The sequence below is a fragment of the Canis aureus genome, chromosome X, assembly GCF_053574225.1.
Source record: "Canis aureus isolate CA01 chromosome X, VMU_Caureus_v.1.0, whole genome shotgun sequence".
Classification (NCBI taxonomy): Eukaryota; Metazoa; Chordata; class Mammalia; order Carnivora; family Canidae; genus Canis; species Canis aureus.
In genome coordinates, this window is record NC_135649.1 from 107,053,084 (window position 1) to 107,070,585 (window position 17,502).

A 17,502-nucleotide genomic window follows, 5' to 3' on the forward strand; every position below is an offset into this window, starting at 1 on the left:
ACAGTGAAATAGAATAGCTCTGCATTTTGTGAAAATAGTTTAATTAGCTTAAAGCTCCTGTTTTTTGCTAATCATCTCAATATATTAAATATATATTTCTGAATATCAGTCATGCATAGAACTTCCCTACACATTTCATAAACTGAAGACTGTGATTTGATGTCAGCAGCGGAAATATTACTGATATTTAAACAGTGAGTCACTTGTATCATCTGGCTGTCTCATTATCACTATTGGGGTGTATTTATTAAACTCTAAAAACCTGAAAGTTATTTATAAACTCACGGCTCAGATTAATAGGTGGAAATGCTGAATTTTGGCTGGAATTATAGAAGAAAAGTTCTTCCACTCTCTTTTTCATTCTCCATATTATAATTGATCAGAAACCAATTTTTGGACACCTACGTCTTTCTTCTTCCAATGATATACACAGTATTCTGCAAGCTATAAATCCCTAAAATAGTTTTCTTTAATATTTATTTAGTCTTGGTTCCATAACAATGAAGTGCAGTCTAGAAATCCTGTTTAATACCCACATGCTCAATGAACTTTAGGCATGTATTTTTGAAGGGCTAAATCTAGTTTGTTTTTACCATCAACTATGTTAATATTCAGTTGGGAGGGATGCAGCCCTGGTTTTGTGTGAAAATCTCAAGGAACATGGACAATGGAACTCACTATTACTTTTCATTAAAGCATACATTATAAAATCTCTACATGTATTCTCTAAAAACTGTAACAAAGGGATCACCTTCAAGAAATAGCCTTGTCCTGTATATATAGGCAGCACATATCTAGCACTGGGTATATTATAGCAAGTAATACAATAAACAGAAATATTCGAATGCCACCCCTAATCTTTTTAGAGCAGAAACTGATAATATAGGTTTTTTTTTACTATACCAAGACATTATTGTTTTATTAAAAGGGCTTAATATGAAGAGGTGTGAATGCAAATTGTTTCTATAATTTGAAGCTATGACTTATAGGGGATGTCAGCTGGGTTAGAGTGTAGAAATGATAATTCTTAGGAACTAAGGAATGCAGTTGACCAAGAAATATGGCTGATCAGGGATAGGACTCTGGTCTAAAACAGTAAGTTAGTAGAGATCTCTGGTATTCTTATTTCCATACTTTTTACTAACTTTTGTAGAAGGCCAAGGTATCTATGGTTCTAATACTCTATTGTGACACATTCTGGTATCAATTGAGGGATACAAGAACAAAGATTAAAAATCTTGCAAATTGTTGTAATGTGGTCCCCTGATTTTTATATCCACTTTCCCCCTTATTTGTAAAATAACAGCTGGTGGCTCGGTATCTATGAATCTTTCTGAAGAGGAAACAACAAGATGATATCATTTAAGGTCTAATATTTTAGTTTATCACCAAGATACTAACTGTAAGAGGAATGCATTAGAAATGAGATTAATACATGTAAATAATTGCTGCATGCATTAAGACCCTGATCATTTCATGAATCAAACATACAAAGACGTGAGTAAAATGTATTTGGGATCTAACACTGAACCACAGGGGAGAACTAAGTGGCACTCCAGACATGCAGGGGAGTAGAAGAAGCCCTAGAATTTTGGGTTTTATTTTTGCTTTTCTAGTGGTGAGGAGAAAAAACACATAGCCAAATAGGGACCCTAGGTAATAAGAAATATTACTTTAAAACTTCAGACAGATACCAGTTTTTAATGGTCAGTAGTTAAAAAAAAATGAAATTCCAGTAATACAAATGTAAAATATCCCAATAAGAGGGAAAGGAGATGCAGGTGAAGTCAAGGTAGTTACAGGGAGATTCCTTAGCAAATGCTTAAGGTAGAGGAAGATTTCTATAAAACATTGAAGAGGAGGTGACTAGAAATGAACAAACAAAAAATAATACTGATTCTTGTAAGAAGAGCATCAGGAAGGCAAACATTCAGCTGAGGGTTGTAAAAAAACCAGAGACAGAGTTTTTTTTTTTTTAAACATTTAAGGAAAAATAAATGACACAAGAAAGTAGAAACATATGGCTTCAAAAATATTTTAGGCTTTTCCTGCATGGAGAAGAGTCTTCAAACTAGGAAATTCAAAAAGAAGTGCTTCTCGGGGTCAGGGACTACTAATACCCACTTTGTGGTCTCTTTGAACCAGCAGAAAAATTTTAGGAACTGAAGAAACTTTCTGGAAATTATCTTAGGGCCACTGTCAGAATCCCTCAAGACTTACTGCTTAAAGAGAGTTCTCTTCTCCGAACAAACAAAGCCCAGCATGGGTTTTACAGAGAACTAAATGATAAATCTGATATAGATCCATGGAAACATTTTAGAATAGAATCTGACTGGGAGGAGTTTAATTTTTTTATTTCAACTGAAGGACCAATGTGGATTTAATAAAAATGAAGCATTTTAAACTGACTTTTCCTTTCTGGACAGTGTCTTTTAGGAGACAAGAGGAAAACCAAGGGCAGCGTGTCTCGCATGTGATGAAATTTCACATGACATCCTTATGAATAAAGTACTGTGATAGTTCCAATACACTCGGCATGGGGACACTAAAAAGAAACAGGGCGTACAGATGAAGGTCACCAGGACAGTGAGTTATCTAGAATTCAGGTCACAGAGTTAAAGTGGTTATATACGTTCAGTTCAGAGATGAGACAACACAAAATACGTTAGATAACAGAATTCCACTGTATAATTTTGGGCACGTACAATGTACAGGGCACTATGGCCTGAGCAAAATCAAGGCCATTATGCTGGAGAGGACTGTAAAAGTCTAGAGATGGAAGAAGCCATCAGGTTCAAGTGTCCAACTAGCTTGGGTAGTCCTGACTGGTAGCTGGTTACTCAGCCCACTCTTAAACACTGAGGAATGGGGAACCCGCTAAACTGACCAAACCAGTTAATCCATTCACAGGCAAATGTAGCCACTGGACTGCTTTCCCTCATTTCAATAAAAAAGCCCCCCCCCCCTTCCAGCCTCTAGGTTCTCTGAAACTTCAAAGACTATCTTAGCCCTCTTGCACCTATCAGCCATTTACATACTCGCTCTGTAGTTTTCTAAGTTGCAATGTCAAGATCCACGAGTGGAAAACTTATAGAAAGTCAGCTTTGGTATCAATACGAGGGTGACCGATGTTTATAGCAGCAATGTCCACAATAGCCAAACTGTGGAAGGAGCCTCGGTGTCCATGGAAAGATGAATGGATAAAGAAGATGTGGTTTATGTATACAATGGAATATTCCTCAGCCATTAGAAACGACAAATACCCACCATTTGCTTCAAGGTGGATGGAACTGGAGTGTATTATGCTGAGTGAAGTAAGTCAATCGGAGAAGGACAAACATTATATGGTCTCATTCATTTGGGGAATATAAAAAATAGTGAAAGGGAATAAAGGGGAAAGGACAAAAAATGAGTGGGAAATATCAGAAAGGGAGACAGAACATAGAGACTCCTAACTCTGGGAAACGAACTAGGGGTGGTGGAAGGGGAGGAGGGTGGAGGGTGGGGGTGACTGGGTGACGGGCACTGAGGGGGGCACTTGAGGGGATGAGCACTGGGTGTTATTCTGTATGTTGGCAAATTGAACACCAATAAAAAATAAATTTATTATAAAAAAATACGAGGGTGAATTTTTAATTAGAGCTGTCAAACATGAATTCCCCTGCCTGGGGGCAGTACGCTCTGAGTGCCTAGAATATTCAAGTAGAGTCTCAATAACAATTTTTCAAGTGTATAAAGAATATTTCTGTATTAAGTGGAGAAAATGAATAGTTCAAGCTCCAAGTTCTGTGGTGAGATGGTTAATTATTATGCATATTTACCTACAGCATTGCACATATTGTACACCTCCAATAAAAAAAACATTGATCTATTAAATGAATTCTTTACCTTAATATAAAGCATTTAAATGAGGTCTATAGTATTAATCAGAGAGACACTATTCGCTGTAGTGTGTACCCAAAAAAATGCCAAAATGGTGTTACACGTTTAAAGAAACATTCAAAGTTAAGCCAAACTTTTCACTTAATTATTCAACAAAGATGTTCAGCATTTGTACAGAATTATCTTTGGAATGGTAAACATCTTTCCTACCTCCAGTGCTGGGGCAAAAATCTTTCTTTCTTTCTTTTTTTTTCCCAAAAATCTTTCTAATCAGGTTAATAAAATAGTCTTAGAACCCAGGATGCTAAATCAAGAGATGGATGCCCAGCAACTACACCTGGTGTAAGAAGACAATAGAGTACAAAGTGAGGGGGTGGGACTTACTATCAGAGTTGGCAGAAAGGTTGTATTAAAGCCACAGGGATTCCAAGCTGCCCTCCTCCCTGTTCTTTTTAGAAAAGACATGCAAAACCCGCCCCTCCCCCGTGTGTTGGCATTGTTAAAGAATAAGGAGAAAACAGCAGAGATGCTCAAGGTAAAAGGTATCAAGTGTAAGTTCAGTGATATCAAGTTGTGGGCTATTTTCTCTCACCAAGAATCCTAAAGTGAATGACTGTTTTAAAATTTCCATTTTATAACTTACAGAATAGACTCTAAATTAGGCCAACCACAACCACAGCAATAATCTAAGGAAAAAATTATAGTTAAAGAAGCTAATAAAGTCATGGATGAGAAAATTTGGAGGTCTTAAATTTATAGATCTTTGGCATGTCAAAATATTCTATGAATGATTTACCAAAAAAGAAATAGCAGAATAAAAATATCACATTCAAAATCATGGAAGATTAGGGAGTATAAATGTGGAAGAAAGTTCAAAATTGTTTAAAATGCTAAGGTTCAGGTTTACCTAAAATTAGACAATGCTGTAAAATTAGGAAGCATCTTTTCAATCATCAAAAAAATATTAATCTATGGTTAGTATAATACTATGCCAGTATAGTATGAGAGCGACTATAATATTATACTGACCATAGATTAATATTCCTTTGATGACTAAGAAGATGCTTCCTAGTTGCATAGTACAAATCAATGAAGATTGTTAGACATCTGATTTGTGTTCATCAGTATAACTGAGCAACCAGAATGCATTTTCCCCAACGATAATGTTTAAGGAATGAGTCAAAGCAGAAATAGCTCTAAAAGTGATCTCATCTGATTCTAACCAGTTTTATCAATTTTACATGAGCTATAAGTACCTTAAGATGAACACAATATGTTGTGCCATTTCTCAAAGAATTATTTTATAATATTATTAATTGGTTACTTGGGAAAATGACTGGCACAAGATAATAAAGATGTTGCATACTTATCTGTTTCATGTTATCAGAAAGGATCTTTCTTATTTCTCAAAGATAATTCATAAATTTTTGTTGTAAGTAGACTTATGGAAGAGCTATGGAAGATATACTCTTAAGATAGTATCTGGTATGTAGTAAATAAACAATAAAGGTCAAATTAATGAATATGAATAAATGAATACATGCTTAGAACTAATTAGACTACATATTGATACAGCAAACCAAAGGTACAAGATGGAGGTTTGGTTTACATTTTAGTAAAGCTAAATCTAAATATTGAAATGTTAGGGAATCCATAACTGAGAAAGTTAAAGAACTTGTAGCTCTGAACTGAATCCATGAATTTAATAATTGTCATTCTTATTTTCATGTAGTCTATAATTTTTGTGAAACAGAAACTTGATTTCATTGCATACTTTGTGCTTGTAACAGAAACACATGCATATGAAATTGTCATATTACATTCCTGAGGTAAGAACCTTGTAGAAGTTATCAAGTATGAGGTTTAAATATTAAAATACTTGCTTTATGACCAACTGTCACTTTTGCATTTAAAATATATAGTAATAGGTACTTTTTCCTTATCGAATGACATAATAAGAGTTTTTCCATTAGAGGAAAAGTTTCAGAGTATAATAGATAGAGCTATTAAAGACCAACTATTAGCATTAAGATGTGCCTGTGGCCTAACATAAGAAAGATCAGAAGAATAGAGCTAGTGAGAACACGGGAAAAAAATAGAAGGATGGTTTAGTAGAAAGGTTAGTGTTTTATAACTTAAAACCAAAAGCTACAGGTAAACTCTGAGGACCAGACACACTGGTTCTGAAGCCCATCTCTGCATTCTACATTCTAGTTTTTGGAGGTTAGACTTGCTATGCTTTTTAGCTAGCTGTCTCTGGCTTAGTTGTTTTCAGCAAAGAGCTTTGGGATAAGGTAACATTACTAGAAGACCGTCATAAAAAAGGCTGGACAAAAGTCATATGGCACCAAAGCATTAGGAAGGTAGGCAACTGAGCTTCTGATAGATGAGTATGGGAGTGCATATCAGAGGGTGGAAGTGTGCATGTACAGCCATTGTCATTTCTTTCTTCTCATACTTCTCCCACCATTGTTTTTAAAAGGTCAACAGGTAACTGCTGCATTTTCTAGGGTGACATGCTGGGATTTTGCCCAGGTTCTGAGGTGGTATGTAAGTTATCTCAAAGGACTGTTGTTTCTATTAGAAACTATGGTGATATCAAAAGAATTTCTGAGGAAAAACTACCTGAAAACCAACTAAACTATATCCCACCTCCCTTTTCACACGGAGTGACAGGAAAAAGACACATGAAGAAAACAAATTCATACAAGAATTAATTTTTAAAACCTTAACCTTGAACAGAAGTTACCTCTGGAGAGTAAGGAGAGAGAGTTATTCTTTATTTTCACTATTATTTTATTTAGCAATAAAGAAGTTATTACTTTTCAATTAAAACAATAAAAGAAAAACATGGGGACATTTAGGAACTTCCAAGATATGTTCTTTGGTGCAATCTTGTTATGTCTTAATCTACCATCTTCCAGTAGTTGGTAACCATAGAAGGTAGATTTCATATGCAGAGGGAAAAAAGGGAAGCATTTAGGATCTTCAGCTTTCTCTGACAAGGGTGACTAAGGTAAAAGGAGACTGAACTAATGACAGGTTCTCATAAAAACAAGCTAGAAATTACTCCACTGAGATACTGACAATACACCATTACTGACCTGAAGAAAAGTGGTTTGCTTTCCTGATATGTGAAAATAGTAGCAAGTAAAACTGGCTGAACCTAATCAACTTTCTTGGTAAAACAGGCTATAAATCCTAACTTGTCTTCCCTATGCTGGGGAGGGGTTGTCATCCTTTTATATGAACTTTAGTTCTTATTCGGCCACATCTTCTGCTGGTGTGACTGTAGCATCTAGCATTGTTTTGCCATTTAAATCTGGCTTCATTGCTTATTAACATTCCTGAGATTATTTTCCTGGCTACTGCAGGGCTATTGGTTATTCATTCATTCAAGTACAAGTTGCAATTTCAACACGTTTTACAAATGAAACAAGATGAAGTTAGGTGGCTTCATCCACCAATGGAGCCAGCCTTCCTTCCATAGACAGCAGATTTTGTTAGGAAAAACAATTGTCCAGGGCTGTTGGAAGATCTGGTTTCCAACAATGAATTGATTCTCTCACATGTCATATTCTTCTGGCTTTCATATTTGAAATGGGATTAAATCAGGAAAGTACAGTTTCAATAGTAGAGAAGGTGACTCTAAATGAGCCATAACACAAAGAGCAGTAATTCTAGTTATCTGCATCCCAGATTTGTGGTGTCTAGCATGAAGAGGGTATGCTGAACATGCAATATTGTCCTTCTCTTTACAAAATACCCAAAATGAAGAATTTTGCAATGGTTTTATTCCTGTTTTATGCCACACGATGGATAAAACATTAACTTCAGCTGTAACTATTACATACTAAAATGGAAAAGAATTGGTGACAAAAGGGGTTACTATTATTTATTCATTCATCCAATAGTGTCTGGCCTACCATGGGCCACATGTTGTTTTAGGCACCGGGTGTACAAAATAAGAATAAAATCCCTGCTCTTCAGAAACCTATATTCTGGTGGGAGGAGATGGAAAAAAATCTGTGGACAATATTTGATATCATACTCAGAGTGATAAAGCTGTGAAGATTATAAAACAGGGTAATATATCAGAGAATGATTAGTGGTGGTTATGGTAGTGAGGGGTCCTTTGGGTCAGACTAGGTTATCAGGATAGAACTCTTGGAGGGAAAAATATGTGAATGAAGTCCTGAATGGCATCTATAAACACATATTTCAGTAAACATATATAAAGTTATTGCTATTTGGAATACAAGGTTTCTTTTGAGTTCCCAAATGTTCAAAGTCAAAAAGGAAAGGAATAGTGAATGATAATGTAAAATGAGGGACATTTCTATTTTAGCTCCTAGGATATGGCTAATGTATTATGTTGAAATGTACAAAAATGCTGATATTTCATCATTTTGACCTACAAATCAGCAATTCATATGGTTCGACTCAATAGTTGGAACTGAACAAAGTTAGGGCACGTAGTCAGGTAAATGTTATTTACTGAGGTTTGCTAGGATTAATTCACTATTTAAGTATTATAATTGCCCTCATTGCCTAAATCCAAATATGCATAAAATCTACATAAATTACATAATTATAAAAAATTATTGGAAGACTTACGGTGTGTCAGATATGGAAACTAAGTGCTTTCTGGTATTACCTTATTTGATTCTTATGTAACCTCATGTATTATTACCACATGATGTAAGGTAGATACTGTTACCGCATGATGTAACAATGAAGACACTGAGGTCCAGAGGTGTTAAATATCTTGATCCATCATATCACCACTTGCAAGCGGAAGAGTGACAAAGCAAGGATTTAAATGAGGGATATCTCTGGAGACTGTATTCTAAGTTCCAATCACTTAGCGTTTACAGGAAAATATGCTTCTTCATTTCAAAAGTCAACAATAATTATATCTAACTTGATATATTTTCAGGTTTACATAATATTTATCTCCTTTTAGCTATCTAACATTTCATTAGTGCTGAGACTTAAATGATGTGATGTGATCTTGTGTGTATGTTTGCATATATATGTTAAAAGAGTGCCACGTTGCTTGAACAAATTTGAGGATATACATAATAGTGGAGAGGCTCCTGTGGATAGTAATGACAAGCAGTTTGGTACATTTTTTTTCCTTATGATCTTAAAAACAAATCAGGGTTAGTCTCACCTACTCCTAATTATTCTATTTCCCTTGCTATTTGCGCATATGATACAACCCTGGCCAATGAAATATGGAGCTAAGTCTGCTGGAAGGATCTAGGAAAAGTTTTCCTTGATCTTACAAACAGGACTAAAGATAGGGCATCCCTGGCTGGTCTTTGGCTCTCTGCATGGTGTCTTATAAGAAGTGATGCTTAAAGCTGTTCGCATTACAGAAAAGTTAATAGAAGCCTGATGCTACAGAGCTACAAGATTCAATTCAGAACAACCCACCTCTGAACTTCCTGATAATTTTTCCTCATATTTAAGTAAAAAACTGAGGGAGGTATGATTACAAATCCAACCTATAACCAGTATCAGCATATAGTTAGACTCTGTCTTATATCTAATCTTCAAAATCAGAAAATATGGTATTAAGAGAACATTTGTTTACTACTTTCTAGATTTTTCTGTGTTCTTTATATATACTTGTTACATAACCAGCCAAGAATAATGCCCTTAAACTTCACAAAAGAGCGGTATTTAAGGTTCTCTGTTATTTTTTCTCACTTTAATGCATGTCTTTTTTATTCATGTTGCTCATACAGCCTTTCCATCTGTTTCCTTTAGCCCTGAACTATAATTGAAGATACTATTGATGATTATGTCCTTCTAAATTCTTTGTGTTTGTGCATAAGTGATCTCAACAATCAATAAAACAGTAAAACGTACATCAGTGCTTTTATTTTCAACTTGATCCTTTATTTCCCCTCCTGTACAATTTCATATTCTGGGAGTATCTTCCCCTTGCCCACATACTTTGTACCTGGATGTTCTTAAAAATAAAATTCATGGCTTTTAGAGGCTCTTCAGAAAATTACTCTAGGACCCTTAAAATGATTGAAGAGGATTAATCTATCTTCTTCTGCACTATATTGTTAGTCATTATCTATTCTCTCTGCTAGATAATTTAAGATATTAGGCTATTGAGCTGCATATTTTACACAGCTTTTAACATATCGATGTTGTGCAAAGGAGGTTAGATTAAAAAATAACTTTAAAATACATTTCTCAGAAAACCTCATTTTGAAAGCATCAGTAAATATCTTGGCTGGATAACCTGATGTGCATTTTATCTATAAGGTAACAGATTTTATCCACCCTCCCTCCTCTGAAAAACAAAACAAAACAAAACAAAAACCCAAAAATCCCCCACAAAAAACCAGACCCTAGGTTTTGCTTTAGATTTCTAAGACCAAGCTAATAAATGTGTAAATTAAGCGAGAATACTGGTAGGTTATCTCTAAGACAATGAAAAAGAGCACATTATAACTTCACTGAGTACCTGGAGGCACCAAGAATGTATGGCTAGTAAAGAGTATCCTTATAACTGCCAAGAGGGAAATCAGCAGAATTAAAAGGATAAAGTTTTTAAAAACCTTATCTAAACTGCCTAGTATGGCAAAGAAAAGAGAGCTATTCTAAGTAGACTTCAAACTGCATTAACCAAAACAAAACAGTATTTTAGTGTTATGGCAGATGATTTCTGAATGAAGTATATATCTTTATATTTTGTCCACACTTTTATGATTTATATTCCTTGGAAGCTACATAGGCTGACATAATTTATAATTTAATTTAACTGAGGTATTATAAGGCCCACATCTCAGTAAGCTTTGGAACTGCTAATTGGGATAATAGGAAATTACTTGTCTTTTCCCAAATGCCAGTGAAGTAGGTCAGGATAATTAATATGCAAGCTGACTTTTCAGTCAAAGGAAAACAAGACAGGTCTCATCTGTGTACTTTTAATACCATCCATTTTACATCAAAATGAGTTCAGCCTGTGAAAAATCATAGTATGATTCAGTTAAATAATTGAATTTCAAAATAAGAAAAAATGTAGTCCAACCATGAGAACACAGATTGAAGACTGTTCTAAAGAAGGCTAAATTTACACCTCATAAGCTGAGAAATTGAAAAAAACACATCTAAGTCACTGATTTAGATACAGCTTGCTATTTAGATTGCTTTGTAAACTTGTAAGCACTATATGATATATAACATATTATATAAAGTTAAGGTAAATATAAATGGTAAGAGAGGAGTTTGGCTGATGACATAACTCTTCATCTACAAAGCAGAAGATAGGTTATATTTTCACATTTTCTTCCATTATTCCTGCCTACTTGCCTGATACTTCCTGTTTTAAATTTTTTGGTAAACTGAGAACAAATATTTGGAGCCAGAGACATGTAACTTATTTCCTCTGCAGATCTATACTGGATTAGTGCAAATTCACCTTACTAGGTCAAACCCAATGCTGGCCTCGAGCAGGACAGTTAGTAACATACCACCGCTGTACTTTGACTGTGACAAACACAGTGCCTGCCAACCTGTGGGCAACATGGTGAGTGCTCCCTATTGGAGGGCCTGTCATAAGTCTGAGATTGATGGGATGGCCCCTGCTTCTTTCGTGAGTATAATTTTTGCTCTGTTGATATAACTAACACGCAGTAGCTTAACTTGAATAAGAAGCTTGGAATACTTGCTCCTGATGGCCAACCCAGGGCAGTAACGAACACGACACCCCTTAACTAGGCCTTAAAGATTCTTTTGAAGACACTGATTTTAAAGCTGATGTTCCTCAAATGAAGTGTTCATCAAAATGCACACTCCTCAATGCTAAAAACAGCAATGCAGTAAATCCATCATTAGGAAGGCAAACACACATTCCTTTAAATAAAAAGCATCTTCTACTAGCCAACCATCAAATGCACTGCTCTGCTGAGAAAGGTCCAAAGAACACTGACATATCAACAAGTGGCAAGATTTGGGGGGAAATACCCAGAAAGAAATGGGGCCCTGAAAGAGTGCATAGCCACCTCTAGTGAAGTAGAACTGGCTGAATAGCATCCATTGTCCCATGATATTGAACCTAGACAAAACATGCAATGCTAGATTTATGGACACACTTCCTCAGGTTGTTCTGCCTTAACCCAATTATTCTACAAAAAAAAAAAAAAAAGCCACTGAAAGAGATGGAAAGTATCAAATAACTGCCCTCTTGACTCATTTGGGAATGTGAAGGAAAACTGCACCAACTCACGAGTGCATCTATACGGTAAAAACAAACCCAATCAACAGAACAGCAAAAAAGACACTGGAAGAACAAATTTGAAAGCCATCTAACTACAGATGCTCTTTGGGCTCGGGTTTTCCTTTTGGGACCTGGGACGCGCCTTCTCCTTTCCCGAACTCCCTCACACATGGCCAGGAGGAACCCGGAAGTAACTGGCTTACGTGAAAAGGTAGCATCCGTGACTTCTACCTGCAGCCGTGAGGATGTTTTCTGAACAGAATTCTCTATTCCAGGGGGATGTGCAAATGTCAACACAATCTATTTTAAAATGGCAAAGATAAAAGTATTTTTCCCCAATATGTTTGTATAATACTGAACAAACCTCACATAGTTATAGCAGTTGTGCAGCACCTGGATGACAGTTGAAACGAAGTTTCTAACTCCTCTTTAGTTAAATTTTAGAAAAACAATGTACTAATTCTGGTAAACATCATAACAGTAAAAATGTATTGTCATGCTTTCCAGAAATCCTATAGAGGCCTAACATGGCTCCTAGATATTTTTCCCACCAGACTCTTCCATAATCTCTGATGAATGTGAATGCTGGGAGGCCTTAGCAGGTAATAGATGGTAATTACCTTTTCCTGCACCAATAGTATACCTTTTTTAATGCTCCTCAGAGAGATCATGGCTAAAACACACTTCACATGGAAACTACTTTAACATATGAATTTTATTACAAGCAACTCATATTTTGATGGTAGAAGATATGATTTAATTCCCATTGAATAATTCAACGAAGATCCATACCATAAAAGGAAGTCTACTGTATTTTTTTTGTTAATAATCTCCAAAATGACCCTTATTTTAAATAAGCCAAGTTTAACATGGGTAAGAGGCTCCTGACCTGCTGGTCCTTTGTGAGTTTTGAGTTGTTTTTCCAGTTGTGATGAAGAACTTAACAGTTCTATATTCCACAATCAAAGTCTTGTATACTCACAAAATGGGCTGAGGAATATAGTCTGCCTGTATCCTTTAAAAAGAGAACTCTAACGCCTTACTGGGACCAAACCAGCAACTGTGGTTTCATCAACACTGGCTTGGGACATCTGCACTAACTGGCCCAAAATTTGTTTTGAATAAAGACATGCAAAACAGTTTTATACTACTACTTTAACACTATTTTGCGGGGGATGATTTTACATTTAGGACTTAAAGCCAAACTCAGATTTTTCTTTCTAAGTAATATAACTGAGTTCTAGCCTTTCCCTGAAACTAGCCTGGGTTTCTGGAGTGGTGTAGCATGTTAACTATAAACAGATGCTTGGAAAGGCATGTTGAATAAAGGACTTGATAATCAGTAAACATATTCTTGATGCCAACAAATCAGAAGATTACTTAATTGACTTTGTCTCTCTTAAGGGTTGATTCACATAAACTGACTTTTGCAATCAACATACATACCTTGAAAGTAAATAAATGCTTTTGGAAACTGGTTATTTCAGCTATCTGGAGTTGACAGAAGAGTCATTTGAAATTTCTTTTTGGAAATCTCTTCTGAATTTTTTCTTTAAATTTTTTAATGATGGGAAGAGAATATGTTTATGTATACACACACACACATATGTGCATGCGTGCGTGTGTTCACTTATTATATTCAACCAAGTTTCTCCTAACACCCTGCTTGAAGCATTTAGTTTCTTAACCCAAACTCAGGGGGCAATTACTGTGGACCAAAGGGATGATGCATGTAAGGGAGAAGTTTTTGGATGAGGGGAGGAAGAAAAAGAAATGACTAGTATTAACCTGAAGAGGCAAGTGAGTACTTGGAGAAAACCATTTGCTCTAGCTTTGGGTGTCCTGGGATATAGGGTTCATTGTTCACTTTTTGTCCCCCATGTTACACAAGTTCTGAAAGTAAAGCAGCAAGGGATACCTTAACTTCCTGTGCAGCAAGACCATTATTTTAAGAAAAAAGGGAAACAAAATTATATTTTCTTAAAATAAGAAGTTTGAAAAGGTTAGGACTCTGTGTACACAGGCTAAGCATCTCCAACATACTTACTTTTGTCTCCTATGTTTTCCCCTGCTGCCTCCCCTTCCTCCTCCTCCTCCTCCTCCTCTTCCTCCACCTCTGTGGGCTGCACGTCATCCTGTGGGTCACAGGCACTAACCGGCGCGTTCAGACAGCAGTGGTTGAACCCACTATCTCGAGGCAGAGTAAAACTTCGAGGCTTGCCCCCATTTCCATTTAACACTTGCATCCTCTCGCTCTCAGCTAAGGGGTACGGCCCATAGTGATCCTGGAGGTGGCACTTCTGAGTTGGAAGAGTGGACTGCCTCCTGTGCTCCGGGGAGATGGCCGCGGAGTCAGAGAAGACAGAATCCTCCAGGGGCAGAGTCTGAAGATAGTGTAATCCTGAGCTTGTCAGGGGCGTCTCGATTAAATCCTGCCAGGAGCGGCGCTGACTGGCTGTCTTGCGAATGGGGGACACCGCACTGCTCCCGGTCACTTCCTGGCGAAACTCCTCGTGGGAGGACTGTGATTGAGAGGTCTCTGTGGAAGAGAGCCGGCTGTGTTTCGCTTCCACGTAAGGACTGGCACAACTCATCTGTGGAAAGGAGCCTCTGATCAGCCTCCACAGAGGTAACAGGCTACCTCTGTCAGCAAGGCACATGTTAGATTTCCACCAGCTAACATTTACCAGTCAAGTGAATGACTAGTCAAGTTTACGGACATCTCAAAGTTGGGCCTCAGCTGATCTGTTGAGGGACTGACATGAGGAGGGTTGAAATGCAGCTCTACCAGACTCTCATGAAAAATCTGACCTATTAATATGCAAAGCAAAATTCTACAACAATGAAGCATAAGAAAATCTGAGTGCTTATGTAAGAAATATTCAGCAACGAAAGAAAATCTGGAGTTTTAAAAATCTCTATAAATTTGAAACCCCAGACAATTGTTGCCAAATCTGTATTTCCTGATTGTGTGGGGTTTGGGGATGAGGGTGAGGAGAGGCCTTTGGGTGTGAAAACAGGATGCCTATAATCAGACAGAATCCTTCCTCTTCCTTGCAGGAGAATGTCTGCTCCCATGGGCCCCAAGGAAAAGCTTTTGTAGGGTCTTGTCAATTTGTGGCACTTTGTGGAGAGTTAAAACTATAGAGGCAGGATGAGATTATATCCTGATGGGGATCAGCATTTGCCTTGAGCATGGGCACCTCGGGGCACATAAACACAAAAGAAAAATGGGATATTTTTATTCTTGGAATTTAAAGCTTGGGAGTATATAGCACAAAGCACAACCAAGAAAAAGGACTGGCATCAAGTGAATGCTGTGAAAGTCTTGCAGGCACCCCTACTGGGGACGAGGCTTACTCTAGCTCTGGGGGCTGACAAGATCAGCCCCGCCTCCTTTCTGGCAAGAGGAGCCAGATGTGTCAAATGTGATCATGGCAAATGGGGCTGAGGCTGTGGCCAGGACAAGCCTGGCTGAAGCGAAAGCACATGCTGCCCCTCTGGGTAAAGGAAGGGAACTTAAGTGTCATCTTCTGGGGGCAGTTTATTTTCCCACATGTTAATAACATGTAAATGGTTTCCTTCTTGCATAGCAACCCCCAAGTTGCTATGATTAAAGAACTGTTCCCTGAAGCAGCAGCTTCCCTTACTTCCTCTTTTAGAAATATTTTCAAGGAATTATTCAGGCCCTGGTGTTTTAGGGAAAAAGAGAAAATATGGTATGAGCTATGTCTTGTCACTGACTTCATGATTTCATTTCTCTTGCTCATCCTTGCATTCTGCTGCACTCAGTAAACTGCAGCATTTATTAAAGAAACACACACACATTTAGGAACCATTCTTCGGTAAGAGACATTGCTATCAAACGTTGTTATTAAAACTGTGGCTTCCCTTTTAGTTGTCGGCCAAAAGCACCCATTCATTTACTTCAGAAATATTTATTAGGCATTTATTTATTTATTTTTTTTATTGGTGTTCAATTTACTAACATACAGAATAACACCCAGTGCCATAAATAAGTGCCAGTGCTGTGCAAGGCCATGGGGATATGCAGATCAATCCAACAGTGTCCCTGTGCTCAAAAGGTCCACAGTCTAGTCCAGTGAGCTGTTTGTAGTTCCAGATATTCTGATTTAATGTCTGCATAGGATTTGAGCACCTGCATTTTAAAAATGTTCCAGAGATGATGCTTTTGCACAGCCAAGGTTGAGAAGTGGCCTCAAATTATACCAACATCTTGTGTAGCGCCTTTCTTATTTAAAATCCTCTAGAGTAATATGGAGTTGGAATTAGGTTGGCTGCTGTTGTCACCTAAATTCAGCTTCCATCTCCTACATGGAAGACTCAGTCCCAAGATAGGCAGAAGTGACTCTTATGATGCCATAACCAGGCAGGCAATGCATTGTGGAAACTGGGACACTACTGAGATGTTCTTAATAATTCTGATGGGAAATGGGCATAAAGTAGGATAGTCCCAAGAAAACCAGGACAGGTGTTTATCCCGTTAAAAGATTAAAGTACAATCTACACACAGACTAATTTACACAGGTTAAAGAAGTCTGGAGTACCATATATACACAGACATTAAACCAGATCCCATGACTGTGTACAAAGCTGTATGTTAAAACATGTCCAATACAGATATAGTATCAAATTTTAGGAGTTGTTTCTGAAGGCCACAGGAATGGACTTTATTAGTGTGGAAATACATAAGGTCCATTTATACATCTTTTTATAAGAAATCTTTTTTTGTTGCTGATATTTCCATGAAAGCTACTCTGACACAAATAGGATTTTTTAAAAAAATAAACATGGGCCAATACTAATTATATCTGGACTCTGTGGTGACTGTTTCTCCTGATTCAACAGTCTTTGCATACTTAAAAATTTTCCTCCTTATTGCTTTTACATTCTCTATTTTCTTTCCTCTTAGGAATCCTGAGGTCTGACATGCAATTCACTATATAATTATTTTTAACATACAAAGGGATGCTTCAGGTCAAAGATTTTGATATCAAATTATTTCCATGCCTGTGGTCAACTTACAGAGGGAGGCCGTGGGTATGTATCGTAGGGGGGTGGAGGGCTGTCCTGTTTGGGTGTTGATGGAGTATCTGCTTCTTCCTTGTCACTCTCACTCCAGTAATCTGTAAATTCACACACAAGGATACAACAACATTCTATTAAATGTTTCTAGTCATATTTTCAGGAACAGATACTACCAACTAACATAGGAAATTTAAATTGCACCCCTACATCCTGCTCCCCAGCACCTCCTACTCCAGGCCCACCGACTTTTATTTTCAGCTGGATTTTGAGGAAGAAGGAAGAATACAATCACCTCATTCCAGCCTTTAAAGCAAGCAGTTATA

General features: G+C 37.0%; 1 protein-coding gene and 1 long non-coding RNA gene across 9 annotated transcripts in view; one reads left to right on the forward strand and one right to left on the reverse strand.

The window, feature by feature from the left end:
- LOC144308477 (uncharacterized) overlaps positions 1-17,502 on the forward strand; it is a 134,380-nt gene that overhangs the window by 33,442 nt on the left and 83,436 nt on the right. The gene's annotated exons all lie outside the window — the stretch shown is intronic.
- Positions 1-17,502, reverse strand: part of CNKSR2 (connector enhancer of kinase suppressor of Ras 2) — a 275,826-nt gene that overhangs the window by 29,082 nt on the left and 229,242 nt on the right. For all 5 annotated transcript variants that reach the window (XM_077889011.1, XM_077889013.1, XM_077889010.1 and 2 more), the window contains 2 exons: positions 17,177-17,277; positions 14,178-14,724 (listed from right to left, as the gene is read on the reverse strand). In XM_077889011.1, the coding sequence (XP_077745137.1) occupies positions 14,178-14,724; positions 17,177-17,277 (648 nt within the window). The remainder of the gene's footprint in view (positions 1-14,177; positions 14,725-17,176; positions 17,278-17,502) is intronic.